This window comes from Excalfactoria chinensis, chromosome 16 (genome assembly GCF_039878825.1).
Source record: "Excalfactoria chinensis isolate bCotChi1 chromosome 16, bCotChi1.hap2, whole genome shotgun sequence".
NCBI lineage: Eukaryota > Metazoa > Chordata > Aves > Galliformes > Phasianidae > Excalfactoria > Excalfactoria chinensis.
The window spans coordinates 4,411,089-4,434,063 of record NC_092840.1 but is presented as its reverse complement, the minus strand read 5'-3'; the positions used below and the strand labels follow the sequence as shown (position 1 = coordinate 4,434,063).

Genomic DNA, 22,975 nt, shown 5'->3' with positions numbered 1-22,975 from the left:
TGTGAACAAGATAGCACTAAACCTCAGCAGGAGTACTTCACTCAGCCAGAGGCTCCCCACCTTGAGAAAGAGGTGAGCAGATTAGAGATTTACAGAAGGGAAAAAGCACAAGAGAAGTCAGACTGCAAGGATCAAGAGAGATTCCTTTCTGTCATGGAGAAGACTGGAATAGCTTTTTTTCCCTTAGTAGAATAAGGCAGCAAGATTTCAGTGAGCTTTTGGAAGGAAGTTTTAAAAGCTTCTGTTGCTTCCAGTTGGATTCTACATTGGGTTTGGGTTGTGGTCGCCAGCTCAGAGACAGCATCATATCAATGTTCTTGTTTCACTTCCAGCAAAACACAGAGCTCAAAAGCAGTAGAGAAGCTTCCACACACCTTGTTAGCTCAGGCTCCACACTGACAGCTACTGACTAACACCATCCAGAGTCCTAAGTGATGTTTCTGCAGCTAGACATTGCTTTGTGGTTACAGATTCAAAAAGCCAATTATGTAGCTGGATGTCCTCATCAAATTGACTTGTCTGCCAGCAGACCTGAAGAAGAATTGTACTGAGTCCCTTCCGAGAAGATTGTTTGACACCCAATAAAGCATTCCTCTTTCTCTGAGGCCACTAACAGAACTCAGTGTAGACAGCCTGTATCATTAAACATGCAGGAAATCAATCTCTGCCATATTTGACTGAAGTTAGCTATCTCAGAAGAGTCAGAAGAATGCTTTAGGATTGCATAAGACTTATTTCCACAGAAAAGAGGTTAAACCATAAATGGAGTGGGATTTTTTTCCTCAACACATGCAGAAACATAAAGACTACTCCTGTGAAGTGGACGTGCTTTTATAAATCATCAATCCAGCAAACAAGTACTTGCTGTCTCGGGAGGGGGATCGTCAGCTGGTAGTTCTTGCATAACAGCCCCTGGATATAAAGCTAGAGGCCAGGACTGGGATGCAGCTGGAGCAGGTTTGTGCAGCAGTGTGGAAGGGACATGTAATGGGACTCAGAAATATACAGGGAACAACAAAGACTCTTTTTTGGAGAGGATGCCAACTCCTTCGTGACAAAGGAGACAATAGGAAAGGGAGAGAGTCTCAAAGTTATGGCAGAGAGAAGGAAAGGATTAGGGCGTGCTGGAATGCAGAGCTTTCCTCTCACAGGAAATGGTACCATTCGAAAAAATCCTGATTTTTTTTTTTTTTTTAAACAAATAGACTTTTGATTTATATTTTACTGGGAAAACAAACAAACAAAACTGCTTCAACAACCATTTTCAAACTGCTCTAAGGAGAAAGTAATGGAGATTAATCTTTCAGTTTGATTTATTTTCTAACAGTGACCTGTTTCTGAGATAGATGTTTAAAGGCACGTGCTTACAGACATCTGGCATACAGCTCCCTGAGACATGGGGAGTCTGGCTGGGGAAAGCTGGACTGAGAAAGTGGGATCTCAGTGGGATCTTCTTCATTCATCTGCTGTGATCTGATGTTCCTTGCACCCAAACAAGCTTTAAATGACAGCCAAGACTAATTACCCAGACAGCCCCTGGTACTCAGGCTAGCTTGTTTTAGCAAGAGGGTAAATTGCTGCTGAGTTCCAGTGATGCGCTGCTAATAAACGTGGGTAATAACAGAAGCCAGATGGATGCCAAAGGAACTGATCCCTGGATTCCCCAGTGCATGGACCTGACACTATGTATTAGCAGCAGGGTATAGGCTGCTTGTTAATGTTAACATGGATACTTTCTTCCAGTTTTCCTGCTATCAAGAACAAAAGTAGGATTGAGCTGTATTTTGTTTAATGAGGGGAATGTTGATCTAGACCTCATCTGTGTCAGTTCACATTTACTTCAGCAGGAAATTCTGCAGCAGGAGCCAGTGAGGTGCAAAATCTCTCAGGAATGCAGGATTGGAGCAGTGTGATAGCCAGCCCCCAGTGGCATTTACTCTTCCCACACAGGCAGAGAGAGCCTGCAGGCTTGGAGGGGTTCTGGGTGTACTGCAGGTCACCAGGCCCCTGGAGTACCCAATTCGCACCCAAAACACACAGCCAGTAAAGATGACATCACAAAGTTCTTCTTCCTTCAATATACTTGGGCAGAGCATCCAGAACCCACATTCCAGTACATACTTGGGCACAGCAGGGCTGATGGCTGCAATTGTGTGCAGTGGTCAGGGTTCACTGCAAGATCACCTTTTGCCAGACACTGAGCATTTCTACAGTACACTCCTCTGGAGTGAAAATCTATGTGTGCCTGTGTGCCTCCTGCCCTGTTTTCAGCAGTGTTTCCTTACATAACAAACTCCATGGCTTTTTGGGTGTTTTTCTTTTCTATGGGTGTTCTGGGATTCAGGCATGTTTGGGTACAAAAGGGGAATATCTGCTGCCAGCCAGTGGCAGTTGCTCACATCTGAGAGCATGAGGTGAATTTTTCTGCCGGTTATCTCTACCCAACTGGAGCAGTTAGTAGGAACCAACACCTAAATGGTATGATGTCCTTGTTTGGGTTTTTATCACAGCAGTGAATGTCTTGGAAAAGAATGCAAATCTATACACTAAGATAATAACACGTGAAAGCTCTGGATGTGGTAAGTAAGATTGGAAGAACAAAATCTTCAAGATGAAGACAGAAGACATAGAAGGATCTGGGCTGTAAAGTAACTTAATAAGAGCAAGAGTTAAAGTATTTGCATTCTTGAAAGTGGTAAAAAGCATCTACAAGTACTTGGGATCGTTCCTTATTATTTTATGAGCTGTTAGTCCTTTTAGTTAGGAAAAAAAGCCTTTCTGCAATAAATGGAGGAACTGTGGTGACAGTGCAGCTCTCCAAATGGCACACCATGGGAGTGTGGTTGTACTTCAAACATTCTCATCCTTGTGACTTACAGAAAGATATTTATGAGGTCTGAGATGCCAAGAAGTACACGCAGTAGAAATTCAAAACCATACATGATAGGCACACAACTATTTTCCTAGCAGTTCAGGTACACAGATATCTTTGGGGATTTTCGAAGCTTTTCCAAATGTGGCAAAGGAGGATAATACTTTTTCTTCCAGCAGTAGCTAGAAATACAGATCTCTCCTGATCATGGGATGTCCTTCAGCGGCTCCACAGACCTTTCTGCTATATACATTCTTTACAGCACTGAGAAGACAGGAGAGCAAAGTCTACTCCAAATTGCTTTGTCACCTGCTGAACAAACAGCTGAAAATGCCATCTGACAGGTGAGCTCCTACAGCTGTTTGTCTGACATGACTTTCCACAGGTTAGTAAACCTATTAACCCCAAACTTGCAATACAGTGTTTCCTGTTAACATTCTTGAAGATGTTAAATGCCCAGCGATCAGGGAGCTCTCCAGTTAAAAAGAGGAAAGGAACAACTACATGAGCTGCCAAGTCCAAAAGCTGTAAAATCTGTCTTGGTTAAAATGATGGAGGCTCAGTCACCATATGTACCACATATCTCATGTGCGTACAAGCCAGGTACAGATGCAATAACTTCATGTTATTAAACTGATAATTTGAGTAATACATATCAATACCTCACCACTGGTGGGTATGGATGGATGGCTATTAAAAAGCTTTGATTTAGATAGAAGCACCTCCTGAATGTCTACACCATTCTGCTGCAGAACAGACTGTGTGTTTCAAATGCAGCATCCCGAGATTGCCTTATAACAAGAAGTAGGAAAACAATAACAGCTCCAGAATGCAAGTAAACAAGGCACTTAGGGGCAGCAACACCTGAATGCATCTTGCAGAATCTGCAGTAAGAAGCATACAAGTTGCAGAGAGGTGCTGCAGCCCTGAGAAGTACAGAGCTCTGGGTTCCTGCTGCAGGAACACCCAGCCAGCCTGCAGCACTCTTCTCACAGCAGCTAACAGCATCTGTCTTCTCCCTCAGGCTTTGGTCAGCCTGAGATCAGTGCTGGCAATGTGGGCTGGAACAACACCACCTTTGCTTGAGGTGTTCTAAGGTGGTCACAGCTTATTCTTCAGCACTCAACGTGGTTTTTGAATACAGAAGCTTTAGTCATGTTATCTGCAATTGGCACAAATGTAAAGACACACTGCTGTTCTAATATCTTGTCTGCTGACTAAGCAAAAATAGAAACCCAGTGGGAACCTGTACAGTTGAGAATCTCATGTTATTGTGGAAAGGCCCATGGCTGAGATGAGAGGGAGCTTTCTCAAATATTCCTAATAGAAGCTTCTCTTTAAAATAATGCAATCTTCTGTTTGAAGGTGAGCTCTCCATGTAGGTATGCTTCTGCCCTGTTCATGCTGGGCAGTCTGGCCCAGCTTAAACACATCTATCTTGACCTGATTTCAAAATGTATTTAAATGTAAGTCAAGAAGCTACCAATGTGGTTTATGGGTCTTCCTTCACAAGGAAGAAGACAGCACTGCTTTTTACTTAAATAGCTGGACTATATCCCAGGTCCACCTTAGGTGTAAGTACCTGCACATGTAGCTGCTTTGCAGAAACAATCACGCTGCAAATGTGTCACAGAACTCAGAACAGGCGGAGGGAGCGAGTGGAAAAACCCACTGTCCACTGTTCTGCCCTCCCCTTTTCATCCACAGAACAATTTGCAATGACATGAAGATTAGAGCACAGCTCAAAATGCGGGAGATGCACAGTGAGCCATTCCCAGATGTCAGAGTGGTGAATTATGAAAGGAAGATTTCCACATAAATATTTATTATTCAAGCCCTAGGTCAGATAATATAATTTGCTTCCAAAGTAAAACAGACTGAATACAGATTTGTTTCCTGAATCTCTTTTAAAAACAATGCTAATATTAAAAAAATCACAATACACCTGATTTCTATTTATTTTTATATATTTTTTTCTGGAATTACAATCCCATCTCACCCTTATTTTAAGCACTATTGTGAACATCTCGTTTTATCCCTATCGCAGCTTTGCTTTGCAGCCAGCAGTTTCTAACTAAAAGCCTGTGCCTCAACATGCAAGAAGATGATTCAGGGGATAACATATGGAAACTGGTCTGTGAATCAATGCAGCACAACCAAGGAAGCAAGGTGCTACCTCAGATCTAAATACAAAACGTGGTTCATTCCTGCTTTCAGCCGGGCAGAGCTGAACCCTGAGGAAGGCAGGATGGCAGGTATGTATTCTTTTGGCAGACTAGCTCTCAGACAGTGGTTATGCAGCCCCCAAACACAGCAGTCCTCTAGCGGAGGAGGCAGTTCCCTTCTCCCAGAAGCAGTCTGCCACCTTCATAGAGCCACCAGGTCAAAGAGTGACACCTCTGTATTTTCTTGTCTCCTTATCCCTGGTCCAATAGCTCTGGTTTTGATTGCAATGAAGTCAGGCATGCACAAGTGCAACCAGAGATTTCCCAGCCCTGCTCTTTGCAGTTAGTCTCCAGGAAATACTTCAACCTGACCAACATCTTGGAAATGTTTCTGTGCTACATGCCTTCTGAGTTGTTTTCAGAGCATCCAAACACTGAACCTTATGTTCCTGAGGTAACTCTGAGACAAAGTACCATCGAGACCACACCTACTTGTTACCAGTCTTGCTTTACACTCTCTAATAAGAAATGTAAAGGCCTTTTCTTTTGCCTTTCTATGTGTGATTGTAGCACATCATCAGAAAGCTGCCTGATCCATTCTCTGTAAAATATTTTACCTTTCAATTTCCTTCATCCTTAGAAGCCATGCAAATACTAAGAGTCAAAGGGGTAAAACAGCAGGAAACTGCAGGTGCCTCTCCATTGTGAGAGCAACATGAGCCAGGACTGCTGCGTGACGGCCCGTGCCGCTTCAAACAGCATCCTCCACTCTTTGTTCAGGGCTGTGTGTGCTCACAGAGCCATGCGGATGGATGGCAGCTTTCTAGCAGATGCATTAAAACTTTGTTAACAGTTCATGTGTCTGATTCCTGCCTGGAAACTGTCGGCTCAGAGCGGGCTCTGGCCTCGATTCCCCTCTGCCTTCCCGTGAGTCACTCCGAGCAGCTCAGGCTGTGCCGGGTGCATTCCGCAGCCTACGTGCGCCACATCACAGCATCACACGGCGCAGCGGCCAGGCTCGGCTCAGGCTGCCTCTCGGCGCCCAATGGACTCACACCGTGTCATCTCTTCCTTCTGCTTTATGTATTTAGTTATTTATTTATTTCCCCCAGTAGAAAAATACCCTATGAAGACTGAAACGAAGAGTTAGAGATCACTTTCAGTTTGACTGAAGAACATCACAGAATAATTATCATGCTCACAAGTCAAGTTTTCCCTCACGTGGTGTTAAAGTTATACACACAGTTAAAAAATAATAATGAAATTGCACGGATTACTTGATTTTTCAACCGGAAAAAAATGCATCATGCATCAATCAGGGATATTCTCCCCTTTCTGCAGCATCCTGGGGCAGGAGCCCCACACGTGCGTGTACCGGGCTGAGTGCAAGCCGCGCGGAGCAGCAGGGCCCAACTTCAGAGCGCAGCCAGCAATGCACGCTCAGAATATGCTCGACATCGTAACACAGAGCGGGAATAACGGCGGAAAGCGGCAGCCGCGCTCCAGCCGGGCCCTGGCGCAACGAGGCTCCGTCGTTGCTCAGTGCTCGGCTCTGCGGAGGGCGCCTCCCCCCTCCCCGCCCCTCGGGGCGCGGTCCCTTTAAGGCCGGCGCGGTGCAGCCCCACGCGCACTCCAAGCACTGCTACCGCACGGATCTCTTTCGCTCCTTTCTGTTCGCAGCCCCGCGCCGCCGCCATGCCGATGTTCACCATCCACACCAACGTCTGCAAGGACGCTGTGCCCGACAGCCTGCTGGGCGAGCTCACCCAGCAGCTGGCCAAGGCCACCGGCAAACCCGCGCAGGTGAGGCCGAGGGGCGGGCGGGGAGCGCTGTGTGCGGGGCCGCGTGGGGAATGAGATGGGGGGGGGGGGGCAGCCAGACGAGCATTGCGGGCCGCGCAATCACGGCCCGGCAGTGCTGCCGCGCGGCGATGTGCCGTGCTGGGAGCTGCGGCACCGGCCCGGCCCTCCGGCCTTCATCTCCGCCGTGTGGCCGCGGTGCAAACGCAGCCTTCGCCCCCCGGACTCAGAGCCCGGCTCGGGGGTCGCTGCGGCCCGCGCTGTGACCCACCGCAACCTCGGGGAGGGCGGGCCCTGAGCCTGGCACGGCGCGCAGTTGTGTAATGCTCAGCGCTGTACCTAAAGGGGAGAGGGCTGCGCGTTATCCTCTGCCTGTTTATTGCAGTACATTGCTGTGCACATCGTACCTGATCAGATGATGTCCTTTGGGGGCTCCACGGATCCCTGCGCGCTCTGCAGCCTCTACAGCATTGGTAAAATCGGAGGGCAGCAGAACAAGACCTACACCAAGCTGCTGTGCGATATGATTGCAAAGCACTTGCACGTATCTGCAGACAGGTAGGGCTGGGTCCTTTTCATCTGTTGCTGTGAGACTGCTTTGGAAATATCATTTGCAAAAGCAAAAGGTAGCAACAGGAGCTTAGGAGAATACAAAGTAATCTCTTGGAGCTCTTCATGTCCACTTAAAAGTTTGTTGCCTGCATCTTTCCCTTGGAAGTTCTCCAGGAAGCCATTTAGGAAAGAACACCTGAGCGTTGGCAAGCGGTAGAGCCCACAATGCAGATTCATTCACTGCTGGGGTGTGATGTTTCCTCATGGTGGGGCCTGAAAGCACGAGGGGGGAGCAGCAGTAGGCTGGGAGCACACAGAGGTAGGAACCAGCAGGTTGCACACAGTTCATGTATGGATAGAACTCTAGGGAGTGTCTACATGCAGCTACCCAAAAGGTGCCTGAGTTGCTCCTGATCTTGTATTTGATAGAAAGTACAGTTCCAGAGGCTCCAGGGATATCAGCTGATGGAGGCTGTCACACATGTTAAACATTTTCCAGTAAAAACTTCAGTTTTTGGAAGGCAGGATGCACTCTCCTCTATCCTGTTGCCTTGTCTCGCTCGCTGCTTACACAAACTAGTTAATAAGAGTCATTTTTTGTGTGTATTCCTATGCCTCTCCTGCAGGGTGTACATCAACTACTTCGACATAAACGCTGCCAACGTGGGTTGGAATGGTTCCACCTTTGCGTAGAGCTCTCCCTGCTGTGCCCAGAGGCTGCTCCCAGACCTCCCCTCGTGCTCCATTAGAGCCCACCACGCAGCCGGCCCCGCGCCATGTTGTGTGCCCTCACAGACGGATGGCCCCTCCTTAGTGTGTTACTGCTGCTTCAACATTCCTCTGTTTTCTCTGTGTGGGAAACAAATAAAGGTTTAAAAACAAACTGCCTGGTGTGGCCTTCAGTTGGATGGTGCTGGATGTGGTTGTTACAACAAATGGAGGATTAGCGTTTGTTTCCACATGTAGGATTGTTACCCTCGGTGGGAGGAGCGTGGCAGTGCCACAGGGCCGTTTTTACCTCACTGCGCACCATTAAGGTCTCTCTGTTGCCTTAGACACCCTTGGGTCGTCTTAGTTGCTGGGCCCGCAGCCTCCAGAGCCCCTCAGGCGCCATCATAGTTCCCGCCTCCGCTCGGCCGCCATCTTGGCTCCGCCTCCCCTCGGCGCCCTCTCCCGCTCTTCTGGAGGCTTCCGCCGCGCGAGGCTGTGACGTCATCACGGCGCGCAGCCCGCAGGCGGCCATGGCGCTGTTCGCAGTCAGCAGGTGGGCGGCGCGGCGTGGGGCTGCGGCTGGGCCGGGGGGGCCGTGCGTGACAGGCCGCGTGTGACAGGCTGCTGCTCGGCCCTTTCAGGTACGTCGGAGAGGAGGAGGATGCGGACGATGAGGCACAAGAGGAGCGGGCTCGGGCCCTGCTGGAGCGGCTCCGCGAGCAGGCGAAGGCCCGGCAGCTGAGGCGGCAGCAGGAGCTCGGCGGAGCGGGGCTGGAGGACGAAGCCGGGCAGGGACAGCTGAGGAAGGAGCAGGAGGGCGGCAGCGCCGTGCTGAAGAGAAGGAAAGGTGGAGAGCTGCGCCCTGGGGCAGGTAATGGTGACGGCGCCGCACAGCGCCCTTCCCTGTGGCACGCTGTGATCTGTAGCTCCGCGTTGCTGTTCCTCAGGTTCTGAAGGAGACGCTGAACAACGGGAAGACGGGAGCGACCTTAAGAAAAAGTCCCCTAAAAGGAAGAAGAGGGATGAGGGAACTGAAGGGGCTGAAGCGAGGAAGAAAGAGAAGAGTGAAGGAGCTGAAGGAGGCCAAAGTACAGAGGAGGAGCTGCCCTCAGCAGCCGTGGGGGAAGAAGCACAACCACCACCTTCCAGCCTGGCAGTTCTTGGAGACTATGAGAAAAAGCCCGTGCAGAAGGTAACTGCCTTGACTGAGTTTTGATGGCAGCAAGGAATGAAAAGGCGCCTTGTCAGCATGTGTTTAGTGTATGGCTGCGCCTGTTCAGTAGCAAAAACGCTTTGCTAACTCCTTTTCTCTTGCCTCAGGTACAGCCCTTCTTACCACACTGGCTTGCTCAACCCAAGTTAGTGCAAAAACGTATCAAAGAGAATCTGATTCCAATCAAGGATGTCCCAGGAATTCACCCCAAGCTGTTGAAAAAGCTGCAGATGAATGGAATAGAGTCCTTTTTTCCAGGTACCTTGTTAGTGCTCTTCTTGCTCTAAACTTGCTTATGTATTTCCTTCTCTCTGCTGCTGTGTATTTTGTGTAGTCAATGAGATGAAATGTAAAACAAAAGTAAGCTTAATGCATTAATGAATTCGGTTTTTAACTTCTATTTTCATAACATTATGTGTTCTAGTAATTGAAGGCTTTTATTTAGTCATAAATGCTACTACACAAGATGTATGTTTTGAAGTAATAGCTCACAGCTGCCAAAAGAGGGAGAGCTTGCTTTTCTCATTCCAGTTGTTCTTAGTTTCCTGGATGCTAAGCCTCTTAGATAAAACAAGGTGGCTGGTTTGTGAGGACTAGTTGTGCGGCAGGGAAAGAAGGGAGTTCACAGATGGCAGTCAGAGCTGTTGTTTTTACTGGACTGTTTGTTTCAGTCCTTGTGTTCTCTCTCGAAGCAAACTTGAATGACTTCAAACGCCATGGAAAGTGTTTGTTTTGCTCCTTGGCAGATAATGCTGATTTTCACTGCTGCGTATTTTGTGTACTTCAACCTAACATGAATACAACAATACGGGCAGGAGTTGAGAACAATATTTAACAGGGTAACGTCTATTCTGAGCATAAGAAATAGCTGAATTCTTGGGGAAGGAAATCTGTGCTCGATGCTAAGCTCACAAATGAAAAAGACCTGGGGGGAAAAACAGATAACATCTGTGCTGGTTTTAATTCTTCCTGTCTTATGCCTGTGGCAGCAATGGCACAGATGTGGAAACTGCTTTGCTGTGTAAAACATGGGTTTCCTAGATAAATTAGTCTTAGTCAATTAACTCTGTAAGTAATGTTTGTTTCCATTTTTGTTCAGTTCAGGCAGAGGTGATACCTGCTGTTCTACAGAGTGCATCCAATGGGTATTTGATGGGGCAGGGAGGATATCGCCCCAAAGACATCTGTGTCTCAGCACCCACTGGCAGTGGTAAAACCCTGTCTTTTGTCATACCAATAGTACAGGTGAGTTTCTACTACCAGCAAAATACCTGCACGGAAAACACATTGCTTTTGTTCAGGCAAAATTTGAATTTAAAAGTAGGTGAGAAAGACCAGAAAGTTGTGAATGCAAATCAGCAGGGTTTTTTGTTGGGTCTTTTTTTGCTCAAAGCTGTCCTTCAGGATCTACCTTTTGTGCTCACTACTCTTTCACAGACAGCTGATAAAACATGAGGAGTTGAGAGGATGTAGGGGAATAAAACAGAAATGTAAAACTCTGGGAGGATGTGTCAGGCCTATCTCTTCTTGTCTGTTTAAAGAAACTCCTTCTCACCCCATTGCTGTCAGCCCTCATTTAACCTTTGTTTTTATAGGTTCTGCTGGATAGGGTGGTTTGCCAAGTGCGAGCTCTGGTTGTTCTGCCCACAAAGGAACTGGCACAACAGGTACTTAGCTCTTCACCTTTCTTGCTGAGCAGAACTGTGCTGAAAGAAGGGCTAATGCTGTAAATATTTGCTTGGCTGTTAAGGGAAGCAGGCTGAATACTCTGTCAGTGGAATTGTTCTTAATGCAAAGTATCAGTTTCACTGATTTTCTTGCAGCTAACAAAGTCCATTTCTTTACAGGTGAGTAAAGTGTTCAACATTTACACCGATGGGACGGGTCTGAAGGTTGTATTGATTACTGGCCAGAAATCTTTTGCAAAGGAGCAGGAAATGCTTGTCCAGAAAAAGTAGGTTAAGTGATCGTTTGTTAAGTTTTATAGAGATTGTGAACTGTAATCTCCGCAAGCAGAGGTCAAAATACAAACTGATGTACTGCATCATCATGTAGGAAGGATTTTTGGATAGTGGGTTTATGTGCTAGAGGCTGTTTTTGTTTTTTCCCAGGTGCCTCCTTCAGTTCTTGTTACGTTTTTAGAGTTGTAGGCTCTTCACTACCTGGGCAGAATGAAGCACTTGGTGCGTTCCCCCAGAAACAAATGACTTACTGGTTTCTGCTGCAGCTTTTCTTAACTGCTCTTTTCTGACTTGCAATGAAGAATGTTGCTTTCTGTTTAAACTGAGGTGGTGCAGTGGAGGGCAGGGTTTAGTGCCCGGTATTGCTTTTGTGTGCCGGTAAATTGGATGTTTGAATTGTATTACTTTTAAGTGAAGAAGCATTAGGGAAATCTTCAGGCCACCAAGGATCTTTGTTATATGCTTTACAGTGAGGGGAGAAACTTACTGATGAGCTGCTTGTTCTTGCAGAGTGACAGGCTACTGCAGCCTTGCTGATATTATTGTGGCTACACCAGGGAGGCTCGCAGATCACATCAGTAAGACCCCAGGGTTCAGCCTGACACAGCTTCGCTTCCTGGTGAGTCCACACACCTGCCATTTCAGTGCAGTGTCCCTTGGGTCTGTAATTCTTGCTTTGTTCTTGCATAGTGCATAAATATCTCTCTGTTGGAACTGTTGTATGTACTTGGTCTGTGCTTTAGACTGTCCAGGCAGCTGCCTTAAGATGAGAAGTTCTATTCCAGCTCGTGACACTTGCTTACCCTTGCAGACACAAACTTGGAATAAAGCTGTTCTGTTTAAAAAATAAAGTGGTTGTTTTTTTCAGGGTTAATTATCAGAATTTTGAGTTAATTCTACTGTATTGGAATCTGTACAGAGACATGGCTGCCATCTTAATTAGGGTTTGACAAGTTTTCTCTTAAATACAATCATGTCTTTGCAGAAGTGCAAATGAACTTGTATGTAGTTTGAGTATCCAGTTGGCTACTGAGCAACTGAAAGGAAAGCAAAATTCAGTTTTGGGATAGAAATGCATGCCTTCATTTGAGGAAAGATGGGCAAAGTAAGCATTTCTGTTGGCTAGAAGCTTCTTGGATTCATGCTCACTGTTATAGACTTAAATAATAAAAAAAAGCCACGTTCAAGGTAGTGTTTAGCAGGTAATGTATTTTGTCTGTGTGAATTCAGATCATAGACGAAGCTGACCGAATGATCGATGACATGCACCAGAACTGGCTGAACCAGGTTGTCAAAGCTGTGTTCCAAGCAGAAAATGAAGCTGGTTCGAATACACTTTTTCAGAGGACCAAACCAGGGCCTGTCACAGCAGCTAGGTAAGCTGCAAAATGCGTTTCTTTGAACTGTTTGCAAGGTTATTCAGAGAAATGGCTGCCAGACTGAGGCAGCTACTTCTTCAAAGCTTGTAAATGCAGGCACTGAACAGCTGATTTTAAGGGATGTCTTTTAGACTGAAATCTAAGTATTGTCTTCTTCAGGCGTTCCCTAACTATTCTAAAGCAGCATCAAATGAATACGCAAATACTGCAAGTCTCTGAATCATTCACACAGCAAACGGTAGCGTTGCTCTCTGGCAGACTTTGAAGGAAGATGCTGAACTGTGCATCTGCAGCTGCTCTTTCCAAATAGCATGGCAGAAGTGCATCAGAAAGTGAGATCATCAGTGGAGGAAGGAAGTGACTAGGATTGGGGCGGGGGTGACTGGGGTGCAGGGATGTGTGCCAAGGTAACAAATGAATGCTGTGCAGTTGAGTAGAGAATGCTGATCCAGTTCCATCTGTGAGCTCCACTGTTAAGCAAGAGTGGGAAAGATTCTACCAGCAGGGCCCAGAGCGGGAAAAGGGTGTCAAAAATTGTTAATGACTTCCCTCATAACATCATCTGAAAGCACACGTGGGGGAATTCCTTTGCCCTATCCTCAGAGTTCAGTTTCCATATGCTGTTTATTTCAGCTGCTGTTACCCTCAGATACCCTTACAGAAACTGCTGTTTTCAGCTACGCTGACCCAGGACCCAGAGAAGCTGCAGCAGTTGGGCTTGTTTCAGCCTCGCCTCTTCACATCTGTCTACTCTGAGAAAAAAGCGCTCAGAGATGGAACAGAGGCTGAACAAGATTCTGAAGAGAAGTACACACTCCCTGAGGGGCTGTCGGTATGATATTAATTCTCTTGCATCCATGAAAGTAACCTATTTGGTAGCTGATAGAAAAAAAGGTGTTTGAATAAGTTAGACTTCGAGATTAGTTTAACTCTGGGATATCTAGTGATGTTTGTGGCTTACAAACAAATACACCTTTCCTTCAATGCCTTGTATTACAGAGATGCTGAAAGAAAGTGGCTTTGGGAGTTTTTTTTCACTCAAAGAGCTCTGCCTTCACTCATCTGTTTTCCCATTACTGATTGTTTGGTCAGGACTGGAATTCTTTAAAATTAAGCTCTTTGTACCAAATTAAGTTTGCTTGCAGAAGGGAGTGGAGATAAGTAGTGATGTAGCACTTCTCAACTGTCCATCTCAAGTTATGTATTTTACATATGTATGTATAGCATGCGTTTTGAGGCATGTGAGTACAGATCAGTATGTAGACAAGAAGATGGCGCGTGCTGGTTCTTGCCACGGGGAAGTCAGAGCACTAGAAAAAACATAAGTCTCCTGCCTCTGCCTTGTGCTGTGTTGCTGTGACTTGTTCCAAATAGGGGGTGGCACTGTGGGATCTGGTTTTGTTGCTGTTAGATGCAAAACATGCAAACCTATGTACGTTATGGACAAGTAGTAAGTTTCAGGGAAGATAGTCTTAGCAAGAAGTAATTTGTCTCTGAACTTCTTCCCTGATGACTGCAGCAAAGTTATGTGCCTTGTGACCTGAATTCCAAGCCATTGCTCCTCTTGCACTTCATGCTGACAAAGAAGTTCACCCGTGTGTTGTGTTTTACCAACTCCAGAGAGGCTTCTCACAGGTGAGTATATTCATGAGATCAGTTGGCAGGTGGCTGCCTTGGTGGTGTTACAGAGTTAAGCAGTGAAGTGCTGGTTTCTATCCCATCCACCTGCAGATTGTTCCTGCTTGTTCAGGCTTTTGGTGGTATCACTGTGGCTGAATTTTCTTCTCGCTTACCTCCAAATGAGAGACAAAGAACCATGAAGGAATTTGAACAAGGGAAGATACAACTGTGAGTATCTTAAATGAGTTTCCTGTAAGTCATAGGACACATACTAATTCTAATGTGTAAAACTAAGAGGATATTTAAACAGGGCTCAGATGGTTTGTAACCTCTGGTGCGCTGGCAGCTGTCTGGCTCAGTGTTGCATGCTTGGCGAACTTGGAAATGCTCTGTAGCTTTTCATATATAACTGTAGTGGCAGTTGGAACAGACAGCTAATGCCAGTTATACTGTGTGACTTCCAATGCTGCTTTAATGCTTAGAGCTCAGAAGTTAACCCAGTTTTAACAGATTAGCAGTAGTTGTGCTGTGTTCAGCTGCTTTGTGTGTGTTTGTGTAATGGCAGAGATGTTACCTGAAAGCAACTGTACCTACATTTAAATCCAGGTTAATCAGCACAGATGCCACTGCTCGAGGGATTGACATTAAAGGAGTGAACTGTGTGATAAACTATGACGCACCTCAGTTCATCAGGACATACATCCACCGGTAAGAGAAGCAGGAACAAAAGGAAGGTGTTTGAGCTTGGTGTTCTCTGAAACACTTCGCATAAGCAACATGCACTCAGAAAAATCCAGAGCTGAAACTCCTTTTAACTTCAATATAGAACTAGCTTGTTAAATCGGAAGCTAATTCGTGGCATAATGAGAGCAATGTAGGATTAAAACAGAAATCTGGCACCCTGTTATATAAAATGTATTCTACAGGAGCTAGAAGCACTGTCCTGGAGAGCATCAAGTTGGGTTTCCAGGTGCTCAGAACACTGCAGAGGCTCAGCAGCTGTAAATGGACTCAAAATGTTCATCCTTTGTAACACATGGCACCGTTAAACATAAAAATCCAGACTTTCTCCTAAGTCTGGAGAGTTTCGCAGTCAGGCTCATGAAGCTGATAATGGCAGTGACTAATGCATGACTGAACTGACTTGATGTTCCTTCTTCTGATTTCAGTGTTGGAAGAACAGCTCGTGCAGGAAAAGCAGGCTTAGCTTTCAGCATGGTCCTCAGAATCCAGGTATGTCATTGGTATCAGATTCATTTGAAATGGAAATGTGGAGGACTGCAAGGAGCAGAAAGTTCACGTTACTTTTTACCTTCTCCAGCCAGCTGTGTTTTGTACTTGGAAAATCTTTATTCCGTGACTAGGCAGCAAATCCCCAGATGTGCTCGTTTTGCAGCTGAGACGCAGCAGGATGCCCCTTGTGAAGGGGAGGCACTCACTTCTTTTTCTACTGTGTCTTTTATTGTGCAGGAACGCAGGTTTCTGCGGATGCTGAAGGATGCCGGCATTCCAGACATAAAGCAGCACTCGGTCAAGGGCAGGTTGTTAAAGCCGTTGGTGCAGCAATACGAGGAGGCTCTGTCTAAACTTGAGAGGACAGTCAAGGTAGTTAAAGGCCACATTGGTGGACAAGGGAACTGTAACAAATACTTTTGTGCTGTATGATTTAAGCAAATGTTCTGCTCCCTTCTTCGAGGACTCTCGATAAGCATTTGTCCTTGAAAAATAACAATTTTGAGTTGCAGATAAGGAATGTAAGGGGCAGGGCAGTACAGAACAGATCGTGATACTGTTACATTGCTGCTCTTCTGTATGACCTGGGGCAGGAGCATTTCCACTCACCTTCTCAACTTTAATTTTGAACAGGTCGAGCGAGCACAGAAACGAGTCTGAATGAATGCAAGTAGAGCTGGCTGTTTCCTGGCACTGAAGATGCCCAGCACAGTAACAAGGAGATGCGGTTCCTCAGCTTGGTGGTCATCTCCTCAAGCTTATCTCGTCTAAAGTCAGCTATTACAGTCCTCATTCAAGGACACAGGAAACAGGGTTATTTTACTGGCTTTCAAGAAGCAAATGCAGTTGCTTTTGAAGAGAATTTTGCATCATTACCCGACTTACATATGTAAAACTACCACCAGTGAACAGGAGAGCCATGTCCAGTTCTCGGTCGTGGGCCCGATGGAGCTGCTGGTCACCAGATGTGTGGGTCGTGCCCTTTTTGACACTGAAATGGGACAACTCGGTTGTGCCATGTTGTGCAAGGAGCTGTGTGCTCATGAGGAATGCGTGCAGTGCCTGGAGCAGGATGGCCATTCAAAGAGCTGTTCTAGGTCGAATGAACTGCAGCTTTTAAATAAATTGACATGTATGTTTTAAGAAGGTTTTATATAAACTATTTTAAAGCTTCTGGAATGCAGAGGTGATGACAGTGGATTTGTGGTTGCCCCGCTCTGTCTTTTAGTTATTTCCCTGCCTGCGTTGTTTCCTTCCCTTCTGTACAAGGGGTAGCAGCAGCTGTGCAAAGTGTTACTGTTAACGCAGACTAAAACACCTCCTGTGCACTGTGAACTTTAAAGCCTTAACTCTGTTTACCACTGGTATTTTCTGCTGTCCCTGTGGTTGTAGCCTCCACTTGCCCTTGGAGACCTGCAGGAAGAGACCCAGCTCTGGCTTATTATGTTTTGTACAGCAGTATAAATGTACACCATCGTTGGTAATACATCGATGGAGGAAAAATAAAAGGGATGGAGCTAGAAAGCTTGGAGGTGTGAAAGTCAGGAAAGGTGTTTGCGTGCTGTAAGCACAGCAGGAGCAACATGTGGTTGTCGCAGCAGCAGACACAGCAGCAGTCTTCTTGCTGTTTGGTTGCTGTATGTCTGTCAAGTTGGTTCTGCTTAGTGATGGAGTCGGTGTGTACAACCTCCCTACAACAGAGCTGCGGGCACAGTATCCCATTAGCCACCTGCCTTCATTTCTTATCATTAAGTGATTAAGGGCGGTGATTAAGCCAACCAAGTCCTAATGGCACGTGGCAGAACTTCGCCCTGTGGGTCCTGGGTTGCGGCTTTTCCCATCGCCTTCGGTTCGGTTCCGGCGGAGCCGGGTGGGGACGGGGCGGGAGCTCCGGGTCCGCCTCCGTGGTGCTGCTCCGCCCCTGCCCGGCGTCTGCGGGACGGGACGGGAGCGAGGCAGCGGCGGCGGCAGCATGGGGCTGGAGCTGTACCTGGATCTGCTCTCGCAGCCCTGCCGGGCGGTCTACATCTTCGCCCGGTGCAACAACATCCCGTTCGAGTTCAAACGGGTGGAGCTGATGAAGGGTGAGCGGGGATGGGAAGGGGCCGCTGCCCCCGGATAGCAGCGGGCGGGGGATTCCTGTCCCTTAAGGAAACTCCGGTTCTTACGGGGCAGTGCTGGTGCCCGCGTTCCCCCCCTCGTGCTGTGGTTCTGCAGAGCTCTGTGCGAGCTCTGAAAACAGCCCAACCCCATCAGAAAATGGGGGACGGGAAAAAAGAGCCGTTGTTCCGAGAAGTAACGCTCCTGGGGTGTGCCGGCGCTGCGGCCGCGCTTCAGTTGCTAAAAGGAGATGAGAAGTGCATCCATCAACGGGGACAAACCCAGCGTGGGGTTCGCCCCTTCTAAGTGTCCTCCTCCAGGAGCTCCGTGCTGCGCTATGCGGTGCCTGGCAGCACAGCGCGATCCTCCCCTGGGCGTTGCAGTGGGGCACAGTGTGAAGCCGTACTGACAGCACTGGGAGATGGTGAAGGCGGCGGAGGGTGAAGCGCAGCAGCCAGAATCGGAAAGCTGAGGGCTGCGGAAGGGAGAAGGGCTTTTGTTTGTTCTAAAAGCAACTGACAGCGGGTAGGAACCCGCCAGAGAGGTATCGTGTGTTTTCACCAGAGGACGTCTGGAGATCTTTATCTCCTTTCTTTGCTGGTAAAAACCGCCTTTCAGCCTTTCCAGAGCTCTGTTGTGAAATGCAGTGAATGTGTTGGGCTTAAAAACAATGCAAGATGTGCAAGATGAGAAGGTTTCCGAGGCTCAAACTGATAGAGAAACAAGAGAGGCTCCAGTTTGTTATTAGAAAAACCTCTGGGTGTTGTGGTTTCTTCTCTGGGTGTTCCCCTTCATGCCTTGGCTGCTCACTGAATGCACTTGATGCTGCTTTCCTCTTTATGACCTATCTGAATAGGAGCTGATTGCAGCGGGGGTAAAAGCCCATACAGTGTCCTTTCCCTTCTCGCCAATGAGTGGTTGTGGTGAGATGTTGATCCAAACAAAAAGAGGCTGGCAGGCAAGCAGTGAGAGCATGAAGGGGAATGGAAAAACTGAAAGAGAATTACTCACAAATTGGTTTTGCCAAGTTCTGGGAAAACAAGCCTTTTCCAGAGCATCTCCTGGGGCACAAAGATTCCCAGGTGACTCACACAGCAGGGCATGACAGGGAGTAAGGCACTGGAGTGATGCACAGACAGAGATGCACGTGTGTGGCTCTGAAGCCAGGGGCTGGGAGGAGGCTGGCATCAATGAAGGTGTCAGGGCTTGGGTCCAGAGGTAACAAAGCACTGGGAGGAACAGAACAGCCCCGGTCAGCTTTACTCTCTGCCTGCTTTACAGGGGAGACCTAAGAGATGGCTTAAAAGCAAACCCACCTCTATGTTTGCTCTGATCTAAGATAAGGAAAACTCATACAAAGAGCTCATTAATATGTTTGTAATAAAGTTCCCATGGCTTTATATGGAATCATAGGAATCTGGTTCCTTTAAACAGAGGACTCTAAAGAGAATTTAATATAAATGTTATTATTTTCCAGGAGGCAAAAAAAAAAAGAAAAAAGAAAGGAAAAATGCCTTTCTTTCTCACCATCCCTGTGGTTAATCCACTGTGTTTGTGGTACTGAGATCCCTTCCCCCCAGAGCTGCTTGGTGTTTGTGCCCTGACAGGTACCTCCACGCACAAACTTTGTGCTGATACTTCCCTGAGTTGACAAACATTGCTGGTATGAAAGGACTCTGAACCATTTTGACCTTTGTCAAGAGGTTGTTCTGGTATGCAGGCAGTAAGTAAATTCACATCGTAAGGCAAAGCCAGAATCTACCCCTGCGGTACAGGGCTGTATTTGTACAGCCACAGCCAAAAATGGTCCATGTGCTGCCCATGGACTCAGCTGTTCCCAGATGGGAGCTGAGCACCACTGATGAGGAAAACAATTCTCTCATTTCCCTCAGGGCAGCAGAGGACCGAGGAGTTCAGGAAGGTGAACGTGCTGATGAAAGTGCCTGCACTGAGGGATGGATCCTTCACCTTAGCAGAGAGGTAAGGCACAAAGAAGCTCAGTCTGGTTGGGGTCTGCCAGCATAGTGCTGGCTCTCTACTGGGACTGCAGCCCAGACAGTTGTTTGCCTCTTTCTGTGTGTATGTAGAACAAGCCTGTGTTCTAAGGGAAGCTTTCTCTCATAATCACCACAGACAGCATTGGCTATGAAAACTCTGAGCTGCTGCTGGCTTGCATGTAGGCAATGTTCCTGAGCTAAGACACCTGCCCCTACGTCCTGTATCACTGCCTTCAGTTGGGGGCTGTAGTTCAATGCGTAGATCTGTTAGAAGGCACCTGCTGCGGGATGGCCTGGCAACGCAAAGCTCTGAGTTGGTATGAACTCATTCTGTGCTTTATGTGTGCTCTAAAATGTCTGCGGGGTAACCGTAGCACAGCGAGGCAGATGTGGCCTGCTGGTGATGCACTGGATGATTGCTGCAAGCCAGCACAGACTCTGCAGTGTGCACATTACATGTCCTCACTTATACCTGGCTGAAATTACATTTGTATTGCTGCTCACACAGCACTGCAGTATTTGGGAGGAGGAGGAAGGATGAGGTGCTTTTATCTCAGCTTCTCACTCACTGCTCTGTCCTGCTTTCTGGCAGCGTTGCCATCCTCATGTACCTGGCCCGGAAATTCAAGACTCCTGATCACTGGTACCCCTCTGAGCTGCAGAAACAGGCCAGGATTGATGAGTATCTGTCATGGCAGCAAGCCCACATTCGTGGGAAGGGGAGCAAGGTGTTCCTAAGTAAGGTAAGGCCATCATACACTGAGAGCGACATGGCAGCACTCTGCGTGCTGGGCCTTTCTAAGTGAACATACAGTCCAGGTGACAGGAACAAACCTAGAACTGGGACTTGACGTGGCTGGTTAGTAGAGACAAATCTCTGCCCAAGTGGTCTGAATCCTTCATGCTGTAGGCAGAGCTCTGAAGTCTGTGGGGCTCATTCCTTGCCGATGCAGACTGAGCAGCATGCCTGGTAAATGTACCCTGTGTGAACAGCAAGCAGCAGGCACAGCTCACTGCCTTCTGCTTCATGGAAAGAAAGAACATCCCACTGGAAAACAAAGTGCAGCTGTTTAAAGATGATGCAGCCCTCCCTTGAGAGAAGATTCGCATGGTTGAAATTTCAGACTTTCTAGGGAGGAGATGCAGATGGGAAGCAAGGATGGTCACTGACATTAATCTGTTCCACAGCTTGTTCTGTTCGACAAACAGCTGTTCTTGGGCACGTACACTGGGGGATCCTTAAAAGATTGAGGCCTGGACTTCATTTAGAGGGAAACATGTAAAAAGCATTGTCTGTTTTCCTCCCTGTCAGGTGCTGGTACCTCTCCTTACTGGACAGCCGCTGCCTCCAGAGAAACTGGAAGGTGCTACCGAGGAGCTGAATGTTGTCCTGAATCAGTTTGAGGAGAAGTTCTTGCAGGACAAACCCTTCATTGCGGGCAATGACATCTCCTTGGCAGACCTCGTAGCCATGGTGGAGCTCATGCAGGTGAGTGTCAGATACACAAGCTGGGCCGTGGGCAGCAGCACCATCTCTGCAGGACATCTCTGCAGTTTACTCTTTAGTGGAATTAATACTTGTTCTTTTTTGACCATGAGCAGAATTGAGATTGCAAGGGTATTTATTTCTCTGGATAGAAGTTTGGACAAAATTTCCATTTTCTAGTATTTCTTCCAGGAAAAAAAAAAAACAAAGAAGTTGAACTACAAAGTAAACAGAGGAGGATGAAGGAGAGATTGAAAGAACAACTCTCTTAGACCACAAATTCAGGAGGGAAGCTAAACTGCATTTGTCTTGAGGGAGCTGAACGTAAGGTGCTCACTGACCACTGCTTTGTCTTTTGAGCAGCAGAGCAGGGACTCTTCACTCTCCTTCCTAGACAGTAGTACTGAAGCACGGTCTACGTTGTCTAGGAATAAAGTCACCTTCTGTTTTAGGGGAGAATAAATCTATTTGATTGTCTCCCACTCCAAGGATTCAGTGTCATAAAATGAGCTACAGAAATCACAGGGATTTGGAAGAGACACGTTGGTGTGTGTGTGGACCTTTGTGCTCCACATTACACAGTTCAGGGGTCTGCCATGGCTGTACTTCCACTGCAGGTCCCAGGGGACAGCACTGCTTCCTGCAGGTTAAGAAGCAGTGATGAGCTCCACCTAATGAACTCCATGACTTTGTTGCTTCAAATGGGAAGCACATCTGTGCTTCGTTCTGCTCCCAGCCCTGCCAAACCCCTTGGCTGGCTGCTGGCAGTGCAGCCTGATGCTCAGGTCCTGTTGTTCTCTCTGCAGCCTGTTGCTTCTGGCTACGACCTCTTTGCAGAGAGGCCCAAGTTAGCGGAGTGGCGCAGGCGGGTGGAAGAAGCCGTGGGGAAGCAGCTCTTCCAGGAAGCACACGAAGAGATCCTGAATGCCAAGAACGTGACTGCTGATGAAATTGCACCTGAGCTGCGGGAGCACTTCAAGCAACAGCTCTTAAAGCAAGTCAACTAGAACGAAGGGCGTTACTCTCCAATTACAATGAATTGTTTTGTGTAGGCTTTTAGTAATTCAATATTTCTTCTAATAATCGTACAAAAAAAAATACAAAACTGCGTTCCAGAAAATGCTCTTCAATTACAGCCTTTCTGCAACTTAAAAGGGAAGAAAACTACATCTTAAACTGCAGCCAGACAGAGCTTGGCTGCTGCTCCTGCCCAGGAGGGTAAGGGAGCACCTGGCCGCTAGAGGCTGCTGCGATACCAATCAGAGCAAAGGGACCCTCAGAGCAAGGAAGCCGTGCACGTTTACAAGTGAGATGTGAGAAGGATGGGGTGAATGCCATGAACTAAGATCCTCAACAACAGCCGTTTTATGCCATCATCTACATAGCTTATGCACGGTTGAGAAAAGCTGGTTTTCTAGGTGAAACCACTGCCGACCACATGGTCGCCTTTCTCATGCCATATCGGTTCTCCATCCCTTCCCCGGAGCTGCCTTGACATTTAAAGCAGGTTCCCTACTGCTGAATGCTGCTGTGGCTGGGCCTGTACTGGCGGCAGGGGGGTGTGGTGATCAGCCCCAGGGCAAGTGCAGTGCTTAGCAAGTGAGCTAGCTAATGCTGAAATCATGTTCACGTTCCACTACTCTTCTGTCATGACATACTCTCCAGTAAAGTTAATCGTTACACTTGCAACGTGTCCTACCTCTGTTTGTATTTGCAGACAGAACCCCTTCATTACACTGCCTCCTCTTGCACGCTTTCTTGTCCTCTTCCTGTTTCTGCCCTTCCATTTTCCAGGTAAGAACTATGTATAGTCCCAATCTGCAGAACTGTTTTTTCCTCTTTGTTTAGCGCTGGTTTTAGCTGTTAGTCTGTGCTGTGCTCTGCTA

At 47.2% G+C, this 22,975-nt stretch overlaps 3 protein-coding genes across 3 annotated transcripts; all 3 read left to right on the top strand.

Annotated features, from left to right (window-relative positions):
• The first annotated feature begins 6,398 nt into the window (after positions 1-6,398).
• MIF (macrophage migration inhibitory factor) lies at positions 6,399-8,273 on the top strand. The gene is made up of 3 exons (XM_072351131.1): positions 6,399-6,840; positions 7,223-7,395; positions 8,016-8,273. Exons 1-3 carry the CDS (start codon positions 6,733-6,735, stop codon positions 8,080-8,082), a joined length of 348 nt encoding a protein of 115 aa, XP_072207232.1. The 5' UTR covers positions 6,399-6,732; the 3' UTR covers positions 8,083-8,273.
• A 227-nt stretch (positions 8,274-8,500) lies between these two features.
• Positions 8,501-17,027, top strand: DDX51 (DEAD-box helicase 51). Its single transcript, XM_072350932.1, has 16 exons — positions 8,501-8,653; positions 8,742-8,971; positions 9,048-9,292; positions 9,421-9,571; positions 10,413-10,558; positions 10,909-10,980; positions 11,161-11,267; positions 11,785-11,893; positions 12,505-12,650; positions 13,287-13,485; positions 14,173-14,288; positions 14,385-14,501; positions 14,880-14,981; positions 15,443-15,506; positions 15,744-15,878; positions 16,140-17,027. The coding sequence occupies exons 1-16, from the start codon at positions 8,631-8,633 to the stop codon at positions 16,164-16,166; spliced, it is 1,989 nt and encodes a 662-aa protein (XP_072207033.1). The 5' UTR covers positions 8,501-8,630; the 3' UTR covers positions 16,167-17,027.
• A 342-nt stretch (positions 17,028-17,369) lies between these two features.
• Positions 17,370-22,770, top strand: GSTT2B (glutathione S-transferase theta 2B). The gene is made up of 5 exons (XM_072351092.1): positions 17,370-17,590; positions 19,499-19,586; positions 20,196-20,346; positions 20,916-21,092; positions 21,896-22,770. The coding sequence occupies exons 1-5, from the start codon at positions 17,479-17,481 to the stop codon at positions 22,094-22,096; spliced, it is 729 nt and encodes a 242-aa protein (XP_072207193.1). The 5' UTR covers positions 17,370-17,478; the 3' UTR covers positions 22,097-22,770.
• Positions 22,771-22,975: the final 205 nt, after the last annotated feature.

Bases quoted from the DNA above. Each gene is read 5' to 3' on its own strand.
- MIF (XM_072351131.1), top strand. From the start codon at position 6,733: ATGCCGATGTTCACCATCCACACCAACGTCTGCAAGGACGCTGTGCCC. The intron at 6,841-7,222 runs GTGAGGCCGAGG...TGTTTATTGCAG, and splicing joins CCACCGGCAAACCCGCGCAG to TACATTGCTGTGCACATCGT. The intron at 7,396-8,015 runs GTAGGGCTGGGT...CCTCTCCTGCAG, and splicing joins TTGCACGTATCTGCAGACAG to GGTGTACATCAACTACTTCG.
- DDX51 (XM_072350932.1), top strand. From the start codon at position 8,631: ATGGCGCTGTTCGCAGTCAGCAG. The intron at 10,559-10,908 runs GTGAGTTTCTAC...TTGTTTTTATAG, and splicing joins TTGTCATACCAATAGTACAG to GTTCTGCTGGATAGGGTGGT. The intron at 10,981-11,160 runs GTACTTAGCTCT...ATTTCTTTACAG, and splicing joins CAAAGGAACTGGCACAACAG to GTGAGTAAAGTGTTCAACAT.
- GSTT2B (XM_072351092.1), top strand. From the start codon at position 17,479: ATGGGGCTGGAGCTGTACCTGGATCTGCTCTCGCAGCCCTGCCGGGCG. The intron at 19,587-20,195 runs GTAAGGCACAAA...GCTTTCTGGCAG, and splicing joins TCCTTCACCTTAGCAGAGAG to CGTTGCCATCCTCATGTACC. The intron at 20,347-20,915 runs GTAAGGCCATCA...CCTCCCTGTCAG, and splicing joins GCAAGGTGTTCCTAAGTAAG to GTGCTGGTACCTCTCCTTAC.